Source organism: Thamnophis elegans, chromosome 7 (genome assembly GCF_009769535.1).
Source record: "Thamnophis elegans isolate rThaEle1 chromosome 7, rThaEle1.pri, whole genome shotgun sequence".
NCBI lineage: Eukaryota > Metazoa > Chordata > Lepidosauria > Squamata > Colubridae > Thamnophis > Thamnophis elegans.
The window spans coordinates 78,663,609-78,688,128 of record NC_045547.1 but is presented as its reverse complement, the minus strand read 5'-3'; the positions used below and the strand labels follow the sequence as shown (position 1 = coordinate 78,688,128).

Sequence of the window (24,520 nt, the reverse complement as noted above, 5' to 3'; positions counted from 1 at the left end):
AGATCCATTTAACAACTGCGTTGCTAATGTAACAACCGTGGTGTTTAGTTGACATGTGGCAAGAAAGGTCGTAAAATGAGGCAAAACTCACTTAAGTGTCTCACTTAGCATTGTAAATTTTGGGCTCAATTGTGGTCGTAAGTGAAGGACTACCTGTATGTCCTGACAGATGCTAAATTTAGAAGATGTTCAAAGGAAGGTCCCCGGGGTAGGGTTTTAGCTTCTCCAGTCTGGGGTCTCTAGATCTGTTGGATAATAGGTAGTCCTCAACTTACAACAGTTCATTTAGTGACACGGGCACTGGAAAAAAAGTGACCAGTGAGTGTTTTTTCACGCTTATGACCGTCGCACCATCCCCATGGCCCATGTGATTTACATTTTGCCTCACTGACTGACATTATGACGGTCCCCAGTGTGTCATGGGATCCCCTTTTGCGAGCGAAGCCAGATTCGTTTAACAACCGTGGTACTAATTTAACAACCGCGGTGATTCATTTGACAAATGTGGCAGGGAAAGGTCGTAGAACGAGGCAAAATTCACTCAACAAGCGTCTCACCTATTAGCAATGTAAATTTTAGGCTCAATTGTGGTCATAAGCCAAGGACTACCTGTATGCCCTGATGGATGCTAAATTTAGAAGAAGTTTGAAAGAAGGATCTCGGGTAGGTTTTAGCTTCTCCAACTGGGGTGGGTGAGTGTCCCTAGATCTGTTTGGATCACAGGTAGACCTCGGTTTACAACGGTTCAATGAGTGACCGTTCAAAGATACAACAGCTCTGAAAAAAGTAATTTGTGGCCGTTTTTCACACTTAACGATCCCACGGTCATGTCATCAAAATTCAGATGTTTGACAACTGACTCACATTTGTGACGGTTTGCAGTGCCCCGGGGGAGGGGGGGGTGTCACACGATCCCCTTTTGCGACCTTCTGACAAGCCAAGTCCATGGGGAAAAACCAGATTGACTTAACAACCTTGTGTGACTAATTTAGCAACTGCAATGATTCACTTTGTGCCAAAGGGAAATCGTAAAATAGGCAAAGCTCACTTGACAAATGTCTCACTTTTAGCAACCTGTTCTGATCCCCCCACCCTCCGTACAGTGAGTCACACCGACACAAGGTTACTATTAGCCAATTTATTCACAGTAATTACTCACAGACAAGACTTTGGCAGCAACCCAGACTCCCACAGATAAGAAATACAACATAAGAGCTTCTCCAGCTTTAGTAAAACGGTGTGTCCTGCAAAAGGTCTCCACCCAAAGTCTCTTCTTATATACTCTCTTGGGAGGAGCCTAATCACAACACCTGGGCCCGATTATCTTCTAAGTCTCCGTAATTGCTGCTGGCGCTTATCCGTCCCTCTCTGCCTGGCATCCGGGGACCAACTCCCTTTGCTCCTCCCCACTGCTCCAGGGCCTGACGTCTTCACCACTGCTCCAGGGCCCGACATCGGGGACAAGCTCCCTTTGGCTTTCACTGCTGCTCCATGCCTCAAGCGCCTCCTGGTGGCCAACCAGCCTCTCTGGTCCCTGCTCGGAGTCTGAACCCTGTCCAGGGTCCTCCACATCTTCCAGAGCCGACCCATAGGGTCCCTCGCTATCGGAGTCTGTCGGCAGCTCCAACGGCTCCTGCTGGGCCACAACAGCAACCTAAATTCTGGGCTCCATTGTGATCCATCCCCAGTTAGCTGAACTTAATTTCATTTGGAAAAAAAAATGGGCTTCCGTCTTACCTATTGTGTTAATTTCTCTCCCCACTATTCCTGTAGAAGGTTTAGCCATGGTTAACTTAGCTTTTGAATTTGTGCAGTGCTCTGAAGTATATACACAGCTTTAGATTATAAGTTTGCACAACACATCAATCTAAAATAAGACTTGATGATTACCTTTAAGACAGTGATAGTTTGGCTTCCTCTCACCATCCCGAATTTACAATGAGCAATCACTGAAGCGAGCGCTTTTATTTTTAATAAATGTCAAGACGGTTGTCCTCCTTGTAGCGTCTCTTATAATTAAGAGTTAAGAAACTACATTTGATACGCATCAGATGTTTCTTTCATCTTTGTTCTCATAATCTATATCCCTACAAGAAAAGCTGAAGGAAAGTATTTTAGGTGTAAGGCAAGCAGCTGAATATGTATTAAGCAGGACATAGAGCACAGAGGACTAGAATCCTCATTTATACAGGACAGGCAAATAATATAATAATGCTAATATCAGTAGTAAACAGCATAGAGGAAGTACTAAATTGCTGAATTGATCCTAAATGGGTTCAGTTATGGTAAATTGAGGATTGCCTGTATTTATAGAGTACTAGCCGATAACCTGGCGTTGCCCAGGTATTTATTTATAAGGGGAAATGTCTGGGCCAAACATAATTTCTAATGTGGATTTTCCCCCTTACCAGAGGGAGCCCCCTTATGGAGCACTGTGAAGCCATTACCATGACAACGCCACTGCGCTGTACAGTAGAAGCTATTTGAAGGCACACAGGCTGTATCTTAACAGAACACTCACCCTGAAGGGTGTTAGAGGTGTCTTACCATGCCAGTTACCATGGCAACTCCACTGCATTTCACAGTAGAAGCCATTTTACGGCAGTACAGTAGAAGCCATTTTAAGGCCAACAGGCTGTATCTTAACAGAAATCCCCCCCCAGGGGTTTTAGGGGTATCTTACCCCCTCATAATATTTTTCCAAAGAGTAAATCATCTGTGTACCAAGTTTGGTTGAAATTGCTCCAGGCGTTCCAGAGTTATGCTGGAACACACACACACACACACACACACACACACACACACACGTTCTTAGTCCTCCCCCCTCTCAAATATTGAGCTGCAAGTGGACATTTAATGTTTCTGTAATGCAAGAATGTCAAACTTGATTTCATTGACGGCCGCATTAGGGTTGTGTTTAACTTGGGGTGGTGGTGGTTGCGTGACCAAGTGTGCATGGCCAGCTCGACGTCACTCATGTTGGGTGCATCGGTGGTAGCCCTAGCGGGCTGGCCAAAACTACTGACCAGTAGTTGCTAGCAGTTTGTTTTGCTAGCACTCTGCCAGCGAAAATGGCACTTGGGCCCCCCCGCACAGCCCCCGGGCTGTATTTTCGGCTGTGACAGCCTCTTGCAGCCCTCTGTCAGTGAAAAGGGGTACTACGTGCGGCCCTCTCGAGATCTCTTTATGCTGTCAGAGGCACTGAGGGCCAGTCTGCTGTTTCCAGGGCCAGATCTAAGCGCCCAGCGGGCAGGACGCGGCTTTGTTGTTTTTAATAAAACAGTTTAATAAAACTGTAATGCTTTGTTGTTTTTAATAAACCGGTTGTAACCTGATTGAAAACATGTCACTCATTACATAGCCAATACATTCTCATGGGAAATCTGAACTACAGTTTCATTTTTCAGGTCTTCCTTCATCCTTGTAGCTGCCCCTGAGACGGAGCCACAGAAACAGAAGCTAAATGTCAGCTTTGAAACACCCGGAGTATCCTGAAGCAAAACTGCTTCAACTGGAAAGCGTGATACCCTGCCGAGAAGCTCAGGCGTCTACCTTATTGTCAATATTTGGAGAGGTACCCTTTATATATATATATATTTCTGATAGGATCTTGTATTTTTTTTTTTAGACTGAAGCTTTGAGTCATATTTTGTATTATAAAGGAAGGGTAATTTTAAAGTTGCTTTCAGCTTCTTTACATCTGGTAGTGGAATGTATTGGAATGAAAAACATCAACTTAAACCTTCACTTTCCAGGAAGCTCTTGCATAATTAGGGTGATTATTATGATTTTTTTTTTTAAAGATTGTTAGGAGTATTTGGTGGACTGCAGCTATGCAGCTCTTGTTTAGCTGTTTACAGGAACTTTCTCTTGTGGTATCCTCACACCAGATTTCATTTTTTTCTCCTCCTATGGAAAGAATGAACAAGAAATGGATGTCCCTGGAATGATGATTTATTATTTAAAGCAATTACATAGGAGTGAGGTGCTAGGTGAAGTCTTGTTCTGTTTGCTCGCAGTAATGGACGGGAAGTGAGACTCAGCAGAGATAGTGTGATCCCAAACCTCCTTTTCAAAAGGCAACTGGACTTCCTTGTTTTTTTTTTTTAATCCTAACGTTTCATTTCACACCCAAGAAGCCCAGTTGACGGAGACAGTGCCTGTTGAAAAGCTGTTGAAGATGCTGTTCTGACCGAGGCTTCCTAAGAGCATGAAGCAAACTCCTTGTCCGACAAAAAACCCCTTTTATTAATTGACTGTGAATTCTGCTCCTTCGCATCCAGCAAAGTCTTTCAAGGGAGGATTTACAGTCACAGACCTTCTCTGGCTTGGAGAACTGCCAGGCCGAGATTTGCAAAACCTGGCAAGGAGCCTCAGAGAGCCATGAACCAAACTAATTGTCTCCTGCAAACTCTTCTCCCCTTTTGCTCCTCTTTTATTTCTTCTGGTAGGGGCCATTCATCGTCCCCCTGTGGCCTTACTCCCAAGTCGACCCCTGTTCTTTAGCTGTTCCCTTCGTCTGGCAACTCTGTGCATGCGCACACTGGGAACAGGCTCCAGCTGTTCTTCTGCCTCACTGATTTCTGACTCCGAAGGCAACTGATAACTTTCAGATGGCTCTGGCCCCCCTCTCTGCCTCCGACACAGAGCTCTCATCTGAGCCTTCCCCAGACTCCAGGACTGGCCCAGGTTCCTCCCCAACCTCCTCACTGTCTGAATATGCTGCCAGATCTGTTGGCCACTGGCGGGCCACAACAGATAGCATCTTGAAGATGAGGCTTGGGAAGATGCACTTGCTTGTCAAATTTTAACTATTTGTGCTGCTAACTTTTAGGATTCCTTTTCCTTCTTTTTCAAAGTCCTTTTTGCCTTATTATTCAGTTTGGTTTTCACTTATTTCTTGTTTTCTCTCTCTGTCTCTATCTCTCTTTTTTCCCCTCTCTTTCTGTCAGTCTCTCATCAATCATTGTTCAGGTAATGTAGCAGAAATAATGAGTCAAAATCCTAAAAATACATTTAAGCAAAGGGCAGGGTATGCTTAAAGTAAAAAAAAAAAAACCCTCCTAAATATGTATGTACATATTATTTCCTAGCGTCAACACTTTACCTTTCCAGCCCTTTTCATATATGGACACACATCCAGTGGAAAAACCTATGTGCTGCAGACCTTCTAAAAACCTTGGAGGTAAGAATGATCTACTTCATCGGTTTTTTTTCCTTTAAAAAAAAAAGATTTGAAACAAACATGTTATTTTTTTTGTTACTTTCTTTAAACAGCGATTCACATTTAATGTAGAGAAACATCTTAACCTTCATTGTGGGGAACTGTTCAGTGGGATTGTCCAGAAACATTTTAGCAGGAGGTGCCCGATGCATAAAATAATCCAGAAAAAATCAAAGTTGTGTTTTATTTCTGTTTGGGTGCAGGTAAATAGGGCAAATGAGCAGCAAATTAACAATTTTCTGCAGCTGCCTTTAGCCTAGCGTCGTGACCCGACAAATGCGCGCCAACAAAACCGCCGCGACAAAACGGCGAAGTTGAAAGCGCGCCCACTAAAGCGCGCCAACAAAACCGTGCCCACAAAAGAGCGATTAGGGTTTTTAGATTAGGGTTAGGGTAAGGGTTAGGGTTAGGGTTGTTAACGTTGTTACCGTTATTTTCTCATTGTTTTCGATGGCGCACTTTTGGCGGCGCGCATTTGTCGACACACTTTAGTGGGCGCGATTTCGATTTCGCCGTTTTGTCGTGGAGGTTTTGTTGGCACGCTTTTGTCGGGCGCGCATTTGTCGGTGAACCGCCTAGCATCAGTAATTGTGAATTATGATCCACCTGTGGCTCAAAATATATGCTTCCTTGGCCTTAGAAAGAAAGGAAGTTGTATTTAGAATAAAGGTAAGCCAAATAAGTAGTGTTTATTGTTTGTTTTTTACCAGTAGACTCATCACGTTTCTGATTTTTGTTATGTCCTAATCTGAGTTCCCAGTCTGGGTCTTCTCGTATGCATTGATGCTATGTTATGTTTTTTCCCAGCACTCCCAGCTCTTATTTATAATGTGATTAACTTGTTATACATTTACCAGCAATCTTTTCATCTTGTCTTTTCCAACAGAACTGCATGCAATTGCATATTGCAATCAATTTAGAGCAGTGGTAGTCAACCTGGTCCCTACCGCCCACTAGTGGGCGTTCCAGCTTCATGGTGGGCGGTAGGGGTTTGCTGTAACTCTGCTTTATAATTTTTATAAAGTAAAGTTACTTCCCTACTTTATAAATCACCATTACTGTGGAACCGGTGGGCGGTTAGAAAATTTTACTACTAACAGAGATACAAAAGTGGGCGGGTAGGTATAAAAAAGGTTGACTACCCTCGATTTAGAGTATGTCATATTGGGTGGCTGGTTTTTAATGTATATATACATTAAACACACACACACACACAAACACGCATATAGGGTAGCATGGTTGCTCAGCAGTTAAGACGCTGAGGTTTGAGGCCCTGACACCACGCAACGGAGTGAACTCCTGTCCTCGCCCCAGCTCGCCTGCCAGCCTAGCAGTTTGAAAGCATGCAAATGCGAGTAGATAAACAGGTACCACTTCGGTGGGAAGGTAACAGCGCTCTGTGATGTCATGCTAATCACATGACCGTGGGAATGTCCACATAATAATGTTGACTCAATGTCCTTGAAACGGAGATGAGCAGCGGGCCCTAGAGTCAGCAACGACTCGCGGAGTAAAAATCTGCAGGGACTCCTTTTATCTTTTTCACTTTTTATAAAGTAAAATATATTTTGCTATATATTGATCGCTATATATCAATCCCAATCAGTAAGTACTTAGCAATGAAATAAATCCATTTAAAAGCAGGGGAGAGAGCTGTGCTCAAAAGTAAGACTTGTTAATTTGAATGGGACTTACTGTATTTGGAGATAAGCTGAGAATTTTAGGTTCCAAAGTACACACCAAAAAATTGCGGACCAGAAGTTAGTTTTTTGTTTTTTTTTAAGCCTGTCACAGGCTTAAAATTGCATGGTCTTATAAATGATGAGGTAACAATTTGCGTTTCCCACCTGTCACTGTGGTTTAAAATTCAGATGTCATAAAATTCAGATGTCAGCTTAATTATACATGACACATTTTTCATGGTATTTCGGTCGAAATTTCTAGGGTTGGCTTATACGCTGATGGACATATTCATGATTATATGCAGTGCTCTCAGGATGGCATTACTGTGCAGCCCTCACTTCTGATCCTGGTTGTCTTAGTGATTTTTGCAAATCAGCTGTAAGGAGTGAGTTAAACAGGTGTTTGACATTGCTTTGCAAATAATGTTATCATTTTGTTACTTTGTAAACAGTCCAAGTTAGGTTTGCTCCCTTGTGATAACATATAAGCAGAATGAAACCTCTCTTCGTTCTCGTTCTTTTTAGATTCCTCATGTGTTTGTGAATTGTGCCGAATGTTTTACTTCAAGGTTACTTCTGGAAGAAATATTGAGACAGTTGCAGTGCCTCTTCATCAAAGAAGAAGATCCTTCCTTTGTATCCTGCAGCACCTTCAATGATTTCATACGTTTATTTAAAAGGCAGCTTTGACACCTGATCTGCAGAATCAGACAATATATGTTGTAAGTATCTATTTTAGACTGTGTTGTTGTTATTATTGTTCTCCTCCTCCTAGCATATCCCCACAGAGGCAGGATTCATTTTTTGGATCATTGAACACCGCTTTGCACAATCAGCTGCATCTCCAGGGCGCAGGGTGTCTTGCCATCTCTGTTTTGTGTTGTGGCCCAGCAGGAGCCGTTGAAGCTGCCACCAGACTCCGACAGCGAGGGGCCCTCTGAGTCGTCTCTGGAGGATGTGGAGGACCCTGGACAGGGTTCCAACTCCGAGCAGGGCGCCAGAGAGGCTGGTTGGCCACCAGGAGGCACCTGAGCCTTGGACCAGTGGGGAGGAGACAAGGGAGAGTGAGCCAAAAGCCAGTAGTGAGTTGTTCCTGGATGCACGCCATCGAAGAGCTAATAGGCGTCAGGAACAATTATGCAATTACAGGAAGTGATTGCACTCAACTGGTGGTCATTAGGCCCCTCTCCAGACTATAAAAAGCTACTTGTGCACACAGCCCTCTTTGCAGAGGTCAACGCAGGATTGAATGTCGGAGGACATTACTGTAAGCTTGGCAGGCTGGATTGTTGCCAAGCCTTATCTGTGTTTATTGCTGCCTGAGTTTATCTGAGTTGCTGCCAAGGTCCTTATCTGTTTGTTATACTTGGCTTTCAGCCACTGAGGTTTTGGTGTCTTGCTATTAAAGTACATTCCAGTTAAGCTTGTCTCGGCAGTCGTTACTGGACGGAGGAGGGGGTCAGAACAGTTTTGGATGCCTGCAAGGTCACCGGCCACTGACTTCTAATTGGTTACAGTGGAAAGTCCATACCAGCGGAGGCGGCCTTCTCTCATCTTCTCTTTAATTGGTGCCCCCCCCCCCCCTCAAATGTTGTCAAATGGTGATGTGGTCAAGAAGGGAGAGGCCCGATATCCAATGGAGCATTCCCATTTCCATGGCATGGAGATCAGAGGTGGGTTTCTGCTGGTTCGCCCCAGACCGGGCGAACCGGTAGTGGCGGCAGCGGGAAGCTCCGCCCACCCACCTGGACACTTCTGCGCAGAAGCGGTGCGTGTTTGAACTGGTAGTAAAATCAATTGAAACCCACCACTGGTGGAGATAGCTTTCGGTCCCTGTTGTTGCTGCCAATACAGTGCAGCAGGATGGATGGTTGTCTTGTGAATCTTAGATTTAAGTATTTAAAAAAATGTATTTTATACTGTGATATACTCAGATAAAAGTGTATGAATGTTTTTGCACTGGAAGCTTGCATAGTATTATTACTTAGCTGTGAAGAATGAAATTTGTAATTGGCTCGGCTGAATTATTTTGTTATATAGTTAGTTAACTGTACAGAGAGAATATTGCTGCACTATAGGGAATCCCAACCTGCTAATAAAATGTAATTAGCTGTAACAAGGAAAGTAAAAACAGAGCTTACCTGAAATACATATCTCTTACACATTGATCACTATAATTCTGAGGACCTCACTTTTTATTTATAGAAAAATGTTTACAGAAAGTGAAGCTCCAAAAAAGAATGAAAATGTGTTGCGAGGTCTTACTGATCTGTTCCATGGATAAAGCTGGTTTTAGACAAGTTGCTTTGTTTATTGATCGTTTTCATATCTGAAGTGACTTGAGAGTAGGTGATAAAGTGGAATTAAATTGGTGATCATTTGCATTGGGCAAATTGTCAATAAATCAGAAGAATTAAGAGTGAAATTAGAACTTTCCACTCTGCTGTGCATGAAAACAGACACGAATGTGAGCAGAATCAATTTATGTGAATTAACCTGTGATGTACGGATTTATTATGGGGTGACTTAAATGAAGATTGATGATCGGCCATGTGTTTTGGTAGCACAAATTGGCAAAACTAATTAACTCTGTTTTGTTTCATTGGTGAATAATGTAACATATTTCAGCCTCAGTTAACTCGGGGAAAATGAAGATAAATGATCTCTCTCAGTAGTTTCTAAATGCTTTTCAAATCCAAACCCAGGTATAGAACAGACATGATCAATCATGAGGCTCAACATGACTCATTCTCCCCAGTGATTGTTGCTGTCAGTATAACTTTGTTGATGTCTACGGTGAGAACAGTGTGTCCATCATGTTTTTCCTGACGAGAGTTTCAAATTGTAATTTGCACTTTAGATAAGCGTTAAAGTATAAGAACTAAGGTAACTTCAAGTTACGCCTTGAGCAATTTCAGCCAAACTTTGTACACAGATGACTTACTCTCTGGAAACAAATACTGGGGGCTGGGGTGGGGAGATATCCCTAACATCCCTGGAGGTGGGGATGTTTGTTGTGTGTTCCATGTGTTGTGTGTTCCGGCATAACTCCGGAACGCCTGGGCGGCTGAAATGAAAAGGACTGAATTATATCTATAGTGCCAAGTCACGGTACTTTTGAGAGTGATAGTGTGCATTTTGGATTCAAGTTCTGTTAAGATACAGCCTGTTGTGCCTTAAAATGACTTCTATTGTACCACATAGTGGAGTTGCCTTGGTAGCGGCTTCGCAGTACTCCGCAAGGGGGCTCTCTCTAATACAGGATTGGGATAAATACATACCCAGGCTACTCCGGGTTATCAGCTAGTGGATGGATAGATAGATAGATAGATAGATAGATAGATAGATAGATAGATAGATAGATAGATAGATAGATAAAATATCCAGCCAAAGATTTAACCACCCCAGTGGCTGCTCATACATAATTTTATTTCATTCAGTTTTATTCATCACTCGTGTGTTTTTGAAATAATTTACTGCTTTGACGTTTTATATTTTGATACACATTTTATATGCTATTTTAATGATTTTTTAATGCATCTGTATTCTGTTATACTATTCAAAATGATACATATACAAGTAGTCCTCAACTTACAACTGTTCAGTTAGTGACTGTTCGAAGTTACAATGGCAGTGAAAAAAGTGACTTATGACCATTTTTCATACATACGACCATTGCAGCATCCTCATGGTCATGTGATCAAAATTCAGATACTCGGCCGCAGTGTCCTGGGGTCACGTGATTCCCTTTTGCCGCCTTCTGACAAGCAAAGTCAGTGGGAAAGGTAGATTCACTTTACAACCGTGTTACTAACTTAACACCTGCAGTGATTCACTTAACAACTGTGGCAAGGAAGGTCGTAAAATATAATCATTACCTACTTTACTGAGATCTTGTATCGAAAGTTCACACTCTGGAATTTATTTATTTAGTAATTGGAAACCTAACGTTTTCTGTATTATTAAGCAAGGGCACTTCTGTAAAATTTGAGTACAAAAGTTCTACATAGCCCAGCCTCATCTGAAATAAAATATAGTTTTCTTTCCCTAACTTTTTATGAAATCCAATCCTTTAAAAATTAAACAGCCAATTGGTATAATTTTCTATTGTTAGAAGTAATAGAATCTATTTCAATATAGATATAGGAATTTAGTAGCTATTGGAAGAAAATTAAACTTTGTATTAACCACTTCTTACCTTAACTTTATTTCTTCAGAGCAAAATATGATCTAATATTTTATTTAATTTATTTAAAATATTTATATAGCTGCCCATAATTCAACTAAGTCTGGGTGGCTCCCAATCAAAGATCAAGACATATTTTAGTTGCTTTTAGGGAGATTAAATCATTTAATTGAAATACTTGGACTTTCTAACCAATTGTGCCTGCCTGAGGGAAAAAAAACTCGAGGAACTCTTAGAAAATGTTTGCATTTGTAAATATATTTTGAGTACTAGAAACAACTTTTAAATTATCATTTTTGTTTGTGTAACAAACATATTTTTTTGTTTACAGGTTTTGGATAAAGCAGAACAGATGCGCGAGTTGGAAGGAAATATTCTCCCAGGTTTTCTTAGACTGCAAGAATTGGTAAGGGAATTAGCCACATTTTGTTATTTAAGAATGAAATCCCCAGCATATCATGACTGATTTAATAAGTATATTTCTGAAATGAAAAGTGTCTAGCAGATCTGACAATACATTTTACAAAATTTATTTTTGTGCGTTTTTCATTAGGACGATTTCAATTGAAAATTAGGACAATTTTAATGTGAAACAGCTTTTTTGCTAGCTGATTTGGTCAGTTATGTGTCTTTTGAGTTTATGCAATTGTTTATTTTATTAGCTTTGTCTTGTGTTGCCATTTGTGATCTATCAACAATTTGAAAAGTTACGTGACTAAATTTAAAGGATATTTTCTTAATACACCTAAACTAATGTTTAGTTAGAAGTTTTGCTTAATCCACAGCTTTATTTCCCATAAGACATGTTGCTCTTAAAATCAATAATAAATTTTGCAAAAAAAAAAATGGGAAAAAGAGAGAGAAAGATACATGACATGGGTGTTTGTTTATTTTTATTAAAATGTGATATATTTTTTTACTTTATTATTATTATTATTTTGCATTTTAAGCAGAAACAGACACAAGCTGACAAACCATGCTATGTACCGTAAATATGTCCGTGGCACGACAGAACCGCGCTCCACTAAAGCGCGCCCGATTAAACCGCGTCGCTGACAACAGCGACCGCGGAGAAGAAAGGGTGCTTTAAATAGCGCTTTGAAAGCAAGCCGATTCAAGTTAAGGTAAGGGTTAGGGTTAGGGTTAGGGTTAGGTTTAGGGTTAGGTTAAGGGTTAGGGTTAGGTTTAGGGTTAGGTTAAGGATTAGGGTTAGGGTTAGGTTAAGGGTTAGGATTAGGTTTAGCGTTAGGTTAAGGGTTAGGGTTAGGTTTAGGGTTAGGTTAAGGGTTAGGTTTAGGGTTAGGTTTAGGATTAGGTTTAGGGGGGTTAGGTTTAGGTTTAGGGGTTAATTTTAGCTTTAGCGTTTACAACGTGCTTTTTTCGTCGCACTGTGATGACGTCAGCTACGCGGTTTCGTCGAGCGCGCTTTAGTCGAACGCGGTTTTGTGGTGGAACCAATATGTCAGTAGAGTTAAGAGGTTGAGAGATCTAAGTAAGCTAGGTTTTAACAAAATGGAAGAATTAGAGGGTAAAATTGATTTGTTTGTATTGTACTTAAAGTGACAAGTGAGGATGATGGTAAGAAATGCATGCAAATAGTTTTGAAGGCAAGAAAATGATTGTTTCGTGTTTAATTCAACACTGTGTTTTACTTCCCATCCTTTCCCTCCTGGAATTAAAACTGTAAATCTACAATAAGCCATAGTACAGAAATACTAATTTGGACAGTCTCTCTCATGCTTGCTGGTAAATGGCATTCGAGAACCTGATTAAAATGTGCTCCTTTGGGTTTTGAAGATGTGCATTAATCTTTGTAGCAAACCGAAGTCGAGGATGATGGCTGTTGTCCCTTGGACACATCCGTGTGTTTCCCTTGCAATAATCTGATGTAATAAACATGATGCTTTTGAGTGCGAGGAGAAATGTGTTTGCTTTGGATTAACGGCATTTGCAGCAGTTCAAATGGATTAGAGAGGCATATTGTGTGATTCCAATCTCTTTCAAGTCGGGGGAGGCTTATAAAAGGTGTGGAAAAATAAGTCATTCCAACACTTGTTAATTTATTTCCTAAATTTATATAGCTGCCCATCTATATCAATAGAACAGAACAGAACTGAACTGAATTGAATTCTTTATTGGTCAATTGTGATTGGACACATAAGGAATTTGTCTTTGGTGCATACTTTGGGTACTTGAGAGACCGCCTACTGCCAATTACCTCCACCCGACCAATTAGATCCCATAGATTAGGCCTCCTCCGAGTTCCATCTGCCGGTCAATGTCGACTGGCAACTACGCGGAGGAGAGCCTTCTCAGTGGCAGCTCCGACCCTATGGAACGATCTCCCCGTGGAGATTCGTACCCTCACCACCCTCCAGACCTTCCGCACAGCCCTTAAAAACTGGCTATCCCGTCAGGCCTGGGATTAAAGACTGTAACCCACCCGAATAGTATGAATGTTGTGCTTTTAATGATGTACTGTCTTATGTGTTAATTGTTTGTTTCCCTCCCTTTTCGAGTTGTAAGCCGCCCTGAGTCCCCCCAGGGAAAAGGGCGACATATAAATAAATTACTCATACTCATACTCATGCTCTCAGTGTACGTAAAGAAAAATAAAATACATTCATCCATCAAGAATCATAAGATACAACACTTAGTGATAGCCATAGATTACTAATAAGCAATCAAATCATAGGAAAGGGAATAAAATAAAATAAAAAAATATATAAATTGTAAAGATACAAGCAACATGGTTATAGTCATGTGGGGAGAGATAGATACTAGGAAGAATAATAGTAGTAATACAGTCTTAGTAAATTATTGACAGTGTTGTGGGAATTAGTTGCTTAGCAGAGTGATGGCATTTGGGAAAAAAACTCTCCTTGTGTCTTGTTCTGGTGTGCAGTGCCAGATGATATACCTAATATATCAGATATATTATACATACTAACGTTATATTATTATCTCTATATATTTTATGTAATGTTATATATCATCTCTTTCTTTCTCCCACTCTCTCCCTCCCTCCCTCTCTTTCTCCCTCCCTCCCTCTCTTTCTCTCTCTTTCTCTCTCCTCTCTCTCTCTCCTCTCTCTCCTCTCTCTCTTTCTCTCTCTCTCTCTCCTCTCTCCTCTCTGTCTCCTCTCTCTCTCCTCTCCTCTCTCTCTGTCTCCTCTCTCTCTCTCTCCTCTCTCTCCTCTCTCTCTCTCCTCTCTCCTCTCTCTCTCTCCTCTCCTCTCTCTCTCTCCTCTCTCTCTCTCTCTGCTCTCTCCTCTCTCTCTCTCCTCTCCTCTCTCTCTCTCCTCTCTCTCTCTGCTCTCTCCTCTCTCTCTCTCTCTCCTCTCTCTTTCTCTCTCCTCTCTCTCTCCTCTCTCCTCTCTCTCTCCTCTCTCTCCTCCTCTCCTCTCTCTCCTCTCTCTCGCTCTCTCCTCTCTCTCTCTCTCTCTCTCCCTCCCTCCCTCCCTCCCTCCCTCCCTCCCTCTCTCTCTCTCTCTCTGACTGACATCCATCTCACATAGATGATTCTGGGCAGTATGCAGACTTAACAACAGGAAATTTGTCCAGTTAAATTTTTCAAACAGTGGTTTCCACAGCTCTATCTTTCACAGCCTTTGGGAATAGTTTTCCATCTCAGTATTGCGTTAATCGGATTCCCGCTGCCCAATGAGATTATCTGGGGAGGATTCTTAGAGCCACATTTTCTCCCTGACTTCCTGGAACTCACTTTCCAGTACAATAGGGTCAATTTTGACCTTTTGGAAGGATTTAAAAATGAACAAAAAAGCTTTGTCGCTGGTCTACAGTGTTTGCTTGCTTTATTGTGTTTGGTTTTTTTTAACTAAAGTAATATTTTAATTCTGTTTTAACCTAATTTCACCATCTGTACATTTTGGTATGTTTTAATTTGTGATGGAAACCAATCCAGGAGAGAAGCAACCTAGAACTAAGGAGAAATTTCCTGATAGTTAGAAAAATTAATCAGTGGAACAACTGGCCTCCAGAAGCTGTGGATGCTGCAATATTGGAGGTTTTTAAGAAGAGTTTGGACAACCATTTGTCTAGAATGGTATAGGATCTCCTGCTTGTGCAGAGGATTGGACTAGAAGACCTTTAAGATCCCTTCCAACTTTGTTATTCTTTTATTTTGAGTTTCGTAAATTTTTCAACAACAGTATGTTGTCTCAAGCCTTTTGATACTATATGATGTTAATAATGAAAAACCAGAATAAACATCTCAGGATATAATAGATCTCTCGACTTACAAATATTGACCATTTTTTCCTGTGTCAGAAAGTTTAAAACTGTTTCTTTTCCAACGTCCTGGATCAAAAAAGGAGGTGAATAAAATCTAATTGAGATGTGAAGTACTTTCGATGAAAAATGTAGTTCTGCACAGTAATGAAAGGAAGGAAACTTTCGGTTCATAGCAGAGATATGGAACGCGTGAAATTTTTGCTTTTTACTCCCATCATCAAACCCTTCATGGGTTTTTCTCTCCTTTTTTTCCAGCGTTTCCTTGAAGGGATTATTTTCAGGATTCCTTTTGAATTTAAAGTCAAATTTTAGGATGCTTCAAGTCAGGAGGAAGAATCTCTTTACCTGGCTTTGGCCTCCTGAGGAAACGGCTAGTCCAGCGGTCACCAACGGGTGATCCATGGACCACTGGTGGTCTGTGAGAAAACTTGGGTGGTCCGCAGAAAAATTATTTGCATTTTTTTCTATTGCACTAAATCAGGGGTCCTCAAACTATGGCCCCTGAGATGGATACGTGCAATGAACGCTTGTGTTGCTGCAGAGAGTGTCCCCCTTCGGGGTCTTTTTGTGGGGGGGCAGAGGGAGGCAGAAATTGTGACTTTGGGCCTGCTTCAGCCTCCTGGTGTGGGACTTTGGGCGAAGGCTGGAGGGAAGCGCGGCTGGTGGGGAAGAGCCAGAGGGCCTCGTTCCAGTGGGACTGCATCATGGCCTGGAACTGGCTGACCATCTCAGCCCCCTGAGCCTCCAGGTGCCGGTACCTGGCCTTGCACTCCCACAGGTCTTCCCTCTGCTTGGAAGGTGAGGTGCTTCTGCTGAGCCTCCTTCTCAGTCAGAATCAATGTGAACTGAGCTCTTTTGCCAACTCTTTCTCATGGTGGCTGCTTAGCTCCAACAACTGCTTCCTGTTGGGGCCCTAAGAGGCCCGGGTGGGGAGGGGAGGAGTGGCTGGGAGGGGAGGGGCGAGTAGAGGCTGATGAGGCACCCTTTGACATGAGTGACATCGAGTTGGCCACACCCACCCAGTCACATGGCCACCTAGCCACGCCCACCTAGCCGGTTCATTAGCCAGATCATATTAGTGGTCCACGGGATATAAAATTATGAATTTAGTGGTCCCTGAAGTCCGAAAGGTTGGTGACCCCTGGGCTAGTCAGTAGAAGCTCAGATTTTATTAAAGCATGCTTTAACTCCGAAGCCCATTTTCATTTTGATCCGACGTTTCATTCCATTCCACGTTGTCATTTATAGTTTTATGTGCCTTTCTGACAAATTAATTAGTAGCTCCTCCATTATCCCATAACTTCTAGCACAATGAGAACCAACTTCCCTTGAAAACTGGACCCTGAATATAAAAATAACAGGAAAGTTTTACTGTTGTAAAAGCGTACTAGAGATGAATAAAAGGCACATTATCCCATAAGGGGAAAGCAGATTGGAAATAAAATAGGATGGCTGCTTTGAGGTCCTATCAGTTTTAATGATTTAAGTATTATTTTTTCAAACGCAATCAATTTGTCCTCCCTAATAATTAAAATATGTATCTTTGGGAAACATAAATGTCATTTAAGTATTATTTCACACCCCCCCCCCTCCGAACGCAATCAATTTATCCTCCTTAATAATTAAGATATGTACCTTGGGGAATCATAAATGTCATAGTGCAGAAAAAGAGGAGGCTGAAACCTATTTTTTTTTAAAAAAAATAAATGTGTTAGCTGCTTGATTAAGCTATTTAAGGTCTTCTCACTATGCAAATATCTTTAAAAGTGAAATGCTGAATCGGATTAATTTCTTTCCGCTTTTTGTTTTTTTGCAAAACCTGAACTCTTCTCTGATTAAAAATGTAGCTCCTGGGTTATTTTTAATTTGTCTCTTCTCTAACTTCGCTCGCTTACAGACGGAGAAGAACGTGAGTGTGGTTCTCCTCAGTGAAATTGTATGGGAGCTTCTTCGTCCAAGCACAGGATGCCTTGAGCCACTGCCATTATATTTTCCAGATTACAGCATAGGTAAGGACAAAGAAAGAAAGAAAGAAAGAAAGAAAGAAAGAAAGAAAGAAAGAAAGAAAGAAAGAAAGAAAGAAAGAAAGAAAGAAAGAAAGCCTACGGTATCCTAAAAGTCGTTTTCAGGAAGCAACTGGACTTTCTTGGTTTTTTTCATTGAAGACGTTTTGCTTCTCCTCCGAGAAGCTTCTTCAACTCTGACTGGATGGCGGGGAATGGAAGGATTTAAATAACCAGCCGTCTGCAAGGAATATGCCAGTGTCAGCTAGCGACCCAGGGGGAGAATCTTCTCTGTGGGAGTGCCTTCCCTCTGGAATGAGCTGCCCCCAGAGCTTCGTATAATCCCCGACCTCCGGTCCTTCCGGCGCGCCCTAAAAAGTTGGCTTTTCCAGCAAGCCAACCTGGCCTGAACAAAAGAAAATAAATTAGATTTCTTAAAGGTGGCCCTTGGTTAATGATGACTCATTCATTGGCTATTTTGCAGAGCATGAAGCAAACTCCTGGTCCTGACAAAAACCTCTTGTATTAATTGACTGTGAATTCTGCTCATTCCCATCCAGCAAAGTCTTTCGAGGGAGGATTTACGGTGACAGACCTTATCTGGCTTGGAGAGCTGCCAGGCCGATATCTGCAGAACTTGGCAAGGCGTCTTGGAGAGTCATGAACCAATGAAGCAAACTAATTTTCTCCTGCAAACTTCACTCCCCTTTTGCTCTCTTTTATTTCTTCTGGGAGGGGCCATTCATTGTCCACCTGTGGCCTTACTCCCAAGTCGACCCCTGTTCTTTAGCTGCTCCCTTCGTCTGGCAACTTTGCGCATGCGCACACTGGGAACAGGCTCCCCCTGTTCCTCTGCCTCACTGATATCTGACTCCAAAGGCAGCTGATAACTGCCATATGGCCCTCGCCCCCTCTCTGTCTCCGACACAGAACCCTCCCCAGACTCCAGGACTGGCTCATCTTCCTCCCCAATCTCCTCACTGTCCGAATCTGCTGCCAGCTCCACTGGCCGCTGGCAGGCCACAACAGCAGTATACAGGAAGTCCCTGACCTATAGCAGTTCATTTAGTGACTGTTCAAAGTTACAACTGCACTGAGAAAAAATGACTTATGACTGTTTTTTCACAGTTACGAACTTTGCAGCACCCCTAAGGTCATAGGATTAAAATTCGGACGCTTGGCAACTGGTTCATACTTACGACCTTTGATGTGTTCCAAGGACATGTGATCCCCTTTTTTGAATTTCCGACGAGCAAAGACAATGGGGGGAGCCGGATTCACTTAACAGCCAGGTTGCTAACTTACCAACTGCAGTGATTCACTTAACAACTGAGGCGAGAAAGATCACAAGATGGAGCAAAACTCAGCAAATGTCTTACTTAACATCAGAAATTTTGGCTCAATTTTGGTCCTATGTCAAGGAGTACCTGTATTTCAGATATGTTAGTGGGTACGGTGGCCAGCCGTTTATGAATTGGAAGCATCTTATTTCCCACTAATCATCACTCTCAGAATGACAAGGAAAACAAGTGCATTGTGTAAAATATAAATATGAGATATTCAACAAATAATGTTAACATGCCTGGCAGTTTAATCACTATATAAATGAACAAGGACCCTAAGGGACATATTAATAAAATGTTTACCTGAGTTGAAAAAAAGGCATTTCATTGCTTGAGGTTTGGTCATTCTGGGTATCTTGATATAAAAGAAGAAATTGTGGTAGATGTTTTCTTCAAACAGAATTCTATCTGTAAGGAAATTGAAAGCATGATATGATGATTTTAATGAAGAAGACTTGGGCTGCCTGTCATTGGCTTAGAATATTACCTGATTAACTAGAGTGAGTTAGATAGTTAAAAATTAATCCCCCCCCCCAAAAAAAATGGTTGTAACAGCAGGTTTCTTGGTCTTATGTAAAAATGTTATTTGGTGTGATGTCTCCTGCATTGTAGCACTGAAAACAATGCAGTTAGTCACACTACGAGCTTCAGCAATTTTGTTGTTGTTTTTTTAAAAAATTCAAATAGGACATCTGCAGAAGATTCTGTCCCATGACCATCCTCCAGAATATTCATTTGATTTTTATGCTGCATATATCAATATTCTTCTTGGAGTCTTCTATCCAGTCTGCAGGGACTTGAAGGAGCTTCAACATCTGGTGAGGGATAACTTAGCTAAGCTAAGATAACTTTTATTGTTCCTTTTTTTCTCTGAACACACTGGCACACATTTAAAAATGACATTCTGATTTTCATATTCTCTCTCTCTCTCTCTCTCTCTCTCTCTCTCTCTCTCTCTCTCTCTCTCTCAGTCTCCCTCTCTCTCCCTCCCTCCCTCCCCCGTCCCTCCCTCCCTCTCTCTCCAGATGCACACGCACATACACAAACACACATCTCACAGGCAATTTATTCTAATAGTGGATCTTGAAGTTCTAAATGATATTAAATAAATCTTTCACTCTTTATCTTACAGGCTGCACTTAATTTCTCTAAATATTGTGAGCCTGTGGTCCAAGGAGAGGGTGAGTAGTTTACTTTCATATGAATGCTTTTATATGAATGAATCCTGCCTTGTCATGGATACATACAGACTGAGCAATGCGGTGGCCTAGAGGTGAAGATGCTTGCCTCCCACTCGGAAAGTTAAAGAGTTCAATCCCAGGCGGCGGCAGATGTTTCTCTCCCTGGACTCAAAGAGAAAATATCTGCTGTGAGCTCCGCCTAGGCATCAGGAAGGGCATCCGGCCAGTAAATGCTCAGCTCCATTCTGTCGCCCCGACCCTATTCTGATAAAAGGGATGGTAGGGTCATAAAAAGGAGAGAAAAAAATCGGTACACGTATGCTGGTTCAATAGGAGACAAAAATTACACCAGAAATTACAGAGCACTAAGCAATGCGGGAAATACCGCAGGAGTATTTGGGCAATAAAACTCTGTGGAAATATCCCTACAGTCATGGAGAGTCAAATTAGACTGAAATGATTTTTTTTATATGGTTAAGAGAAGGCCTCCGGAAAATATGCTGCTACCATTCCACAGCCTAAATATGACCCGGTACTATTAAAATAGGGGGCATGGTGGCTGAATGGCTAAGATGCTGAGCTTGTCAATCCAGAAAGGTTGGCACTTTGGCGGTTCAAATCCCTAGTACTGCATAACGGAGCGAGCTCCCACTACTTGTCCCATCTTCCGCCAACCTAGCAGTTCGAAAGCAGATAAAAATTCAAGTAGCAAAGTAGGAACCACCTTTGGTGGGAAGGTAACTGTGTTCTGTGTGCCTTCGGCATTTAGTCATGCCGGCCACATGACCATGGAGATGTCTTTGGGCAGTGTTGGCTCTTTGGCTTTGAAAAAGATGAGCACCGCCCCTTAGAGTCCTGTGGTCCTGGATTTTGGACACGTGAGTTGATTCAAAAATTGTTGACTTATGACACTGGTCCTCAACCTTTCGGGCCTGGCAGACTGGTGCGCTGGGTGTGGGGGGAAAGAGATAGTTCTCTATGCAAGTGGCAGTTGGTCGCTTACGCAAATGAAGCTTCAAGCTCATACGACCACTGCTTGCTCAGGTGGGAATTGTGTGCCTGTGCTCTTCCGCCGCTTGTGTGGCCCAGTTCCGAACAGATTGCAGAGTCAGCCTCTTTTCCCCAACAATTTGGGTCCTCATTTTACCGACCTCGGAAGGACGGAAGACTGAGTCCACCTTGAGCCTGGTGAGATTTGAACTGCCAAATTGCAGGCAGTCGGCAGAAGTAGCCTGCAGTGCTGCACACTAACTACTGCGCTACCCCGGCTCATAGAACCTATAGATTCAAAAGTTTCTGTAAGCACTCGACTGGTGTACTAAGAGTCCAGATTCCAGAATTCTTAGTCTGAAAATAATTTAGCCCTGTTGGTTAGACGATTCTGGAACATCCAAGAGAGAACGGATGGAGTCGACTAAAGTTGGCAATGATGGTTATATTACTGGATGCTCTTCAGAGCTCCACCCTGGTTAAATTGTCTTTCCGCGGTTACAGCGAACGAACGCGACACACGCCGACTGTGGAAAAACATTGAATCCCATTTGAAGAAAGCTATGCAGACGGTTTATCTCCGAGAAGTATCAAGGTAATGGCTTCCCTTCTTTCTCTGTATTATTTTTTTTACTGTAACAATCTTGAGTTATCAGATATGAAAGGTTTCCCCCCCGCCCTCCCCAATCATTATGAGCGTCCCTATCTGTTTAAATTCTGCTTAACATGGGCAAGAGTTTATTTATTTTTTAGTAATGAAAAACGTGCAGTTAGCCAAGTGATATGGAAGACGTGCGGCGTGGAAGGTTTCTTGTATGAGTTTTCTATTAAAAGCAGTTGCAGATAAGAGCAAAATGCTGAGGAAGAACAGGTGAAAAACAACACGTCTCTAGTGATTGGAAAGGCCCAACAGAGACTCCATTTCCTTAGAGTCCTGCGAAGAAATCAGGTGGAACAACGGGAGAAACAGAGTATTATATTTACACGCTCTGATGCTAAAGAGTTAGATGTTCTACTCCTCCTCCCCACCTGAAAGGAACTCTGTTCCAACTGTCAGTTGCCTTATGTTAACACGCTGTGATGCTGCCCCTTCTGATGCTGCTCCTTCACTAGACTGGGCGTGGGTGTTGCCAATGCATGACTCATCCAGCCTGCCGGCTGGGAGTTTAGACATTCTACTCCCCCTCCCCACCTGAAAGGAACTCTGTTCCAACTGCCAGTTGCCTTATATTAACACGCTCTGATGCTAAGGAGTTGCACATTCTACATTAAAGTTCAAGCTTTTAGTATCAAGCCCGATCACATAGTTTCATAGCGAACCACGAGACTCCAGCTAGTATACCAAAGTGACTGATGAATTTTGTTTGGTCTTTCTTCCTTTTCTTCCAAAGAAGGGAAAGCTTATTGATTCACGTCTAGTATTTATATAATTTGCACGATTACTTAGCAAAAACCCTGATTCCCTGCTGAACCTGTATATTTTGAGATAGTGGGAAGGCAAGCTGTATGTTTGAATGAAATTTTCCTCTATTGTGCCTAGGACAATAGCACCACAGCTTCATGAAGCAACCTTCTTACAAAATGTTTCAAATAACAGCCTCTAGTTGTCAAGCTGCCTATCCAGTGAAACAATCTTGTATTGTTCCTGCTGTAGACGTACTGTTAAACAACTTTACTGCTTTACTTCTTTAATCCCAAAGAATCCCAAATGTATTCTTTTAAAAAAAGGAAGGATTTAAAAAAAAAACTTGTTTTTAGCCACGACAAACATGGGGGTTTTGAACAGCTACCTTGTCTTTTTTAGCTCCCAGTGGGAACGGTTACAGCAAGATAATGGAGAACCTGGACAAATAAAAGGTATGTGTAGTGTTCTGACCCCCCTCGTTCCACACCAACACACACTCTGAGCCAAAGATAAGTTACGGCATTTAATTAACAGACAGACAGGTCCTTGGCAGCAAACCGGCACAGACAAGCTTGGGCAGCAATCCAGCACAGATAAGCCGTGGCAGCAATCCAGCCTGCCAAGCTCACAAAAATGTTCTCCAACATTCGTTCCTGCGTTGACTTCTGCAAGAGGGGCCTGTGCACAAGCAGTCCTTTTATAGTCTGGAGAGGAGCCTAATGACCACCAGCTGAGTGCAATTACCTCCTGTAACTGCACAACTGTTCCTTACGCCTATTATTGGTGCCGGGCATCCAGGAACAACTCACTGCTGGCTTCTGGATCACTCTCCCTTGTCTCCTCCCCACTGGTCCAAGGCTCAGGCGCCTCCTGGTGGCCAACCAGCCTCTCTGCGCCCTGCTCGGAGTCGGAACCCTGTCCAGGGTCCTCCACATCCTCCAGAGCCGACTCATCGGGCCCCTCGCTGTCGGAGTCTGGTGGCAGCTCCAACGGCTCCTGCTGGGTCACAACAGTGTAGCAACAATAGTTTGGCCGTCTAAATTATTGATGATGAGAGGAGCCTTAAGAATTTTGACCAAATAAGAAAGAATTTATAAATATACCAGCAGCTTTTTAAAAAAAAAAAAAAAACACCAACGACCCCAACCCCACCCCCAAAAAACCAAAAACAGATTTGAAAAAAAAAAATATTAAACGGTGGGCAAGAACCTTTTAAATTGATTTTTTTTAACATGAGCTTTTAAATTGTCAGATTCAATATTTCTTCTTTTTTTTTTTTTACCGTTTTCTTCCCTCTAGGACTTTCAACTCATGCTCACGTAGAATTGCCCTTTTATTCCAAGTTTCTTCTAATAGCAGCTTATCTGGCCTCTTACAATCCTGCCAGGACAGATAAAAGATTCTTCGTTAAGGTAATTTTAGGTTTGTTATTTTTTTTTTGCCCTTAAGGTGTCTCGGGATTCAAATAAAAATGTTTAAATAGTAGCTTTTATGGCAGATATTTTTTTATACGGAGAAACATGAAAATGTCTAAACCAGGGGTGTCAAACTCGATTTCATTGAGGGCCACATCAGGGTTGTGTTTGACCTCGAGGGCCCAGAGTGGATGTGGCAAGCTTAATTTTATGTGTTGGGGGCTCCTGTGGCTGCCCATGCGCTTTGCCAGCAAAAACGGGCTCCTAAGCTCTGTTTTCGGCTGTGACGGCCTCCTGCAGTATTTGCCAGTAAAAACAGCTCCATTTCTGCTGGCAGAGGGCTGCAGGAGGCTGTCCTTGCTGAAAACGGAGCCTAAGGGGGCTGCACGTGGCTCTCCAAAGCTCCATTTTGCTGGCAGGCACTGCGGGCTGGTCCTTTGCTGTTTCCAGGGCAGCTCCGTGAGCCAGATCCTCTTGTGGCCCACCAGCGGAGCTGGCAGCAGAGTCAGACAGTGAGGAGGTTGGGGAGAAACATGGGCCAGTCCTGGAGTCTGGGGAAGGCTCTGATGAGGGCTCTGTGTCAGAGGCAGAGGGGGCCAGAGCCATAGGCCAGTTATCAGCTGCCTTCGGAGTCGGACATGAGTGAGGCAGAGGAACAGCTGGAGCCTGTTCCCAGTGTGCACATGCACAGAGTTGTCAGACGAAGGGAACAGCTAAAGAACAGGGGTCGACTTGGGAGTAAGACCACAGGTGGACGATGAATTGCTCAGTGGTGGGTTTCCTTTTATTTTTTATTACTGGTTTGCTTGCTGTATGCCAGTTATCAGCTGCCTTCGGA

General features: G+C 42.5%; 1 protein-coding gene and 1 pseudogene across 1 annotated transcript in view; both read left to right on the top strand.

Moving 5' to 3' along the window:
• Positions 1 to 1,841, top strand: part of LOC116511717 — a 30,065-nt pseudogene extending 28,224 nt beyond the window's left edge.
• Positions 1,842 to 3,463: 1,622 nt separating this feature from the next.
• ORC5 (origin recognition complex subunit 5) overlaps positions 3,464 to 24,520 on the top strand; it is a 79,675-nt gene continuing 58,618 nt past the window's right edge. The window contains 12 exon segments of the mRNA XM_032221718.1: positions 3,464 to 3,574; positions 5,094 to 5,166; positions 5,169 to 5,185; positions 7,432 to 7,585; positions 7,588 to 7,628; positions 11,424 to 11,498; positions 17,243 to 17,354; positions 19,379 to 19,509; positions 19,824 to 19,872; positions 21,367 to 21,457; positions 22,667 to 22,719; positions 23,567 to 23,679. Coding sequence (XP_032077609.1) covers positions 3,464 to 3,574; positions 5,094 to 5,166; positions 5,169 to 5,185; positions 7,432 to 7,585; positions 7,588 to 7,628; positions 11,424 to 11,498; positions 17,243 to 17,354; positions 19,379 to 19,509; positions 19,824 to 19,872; positions 21,367 to 21,457; positions 22,667 to 22,719; positions 23,567 to 23,679 — 1,020 coding nt within the window.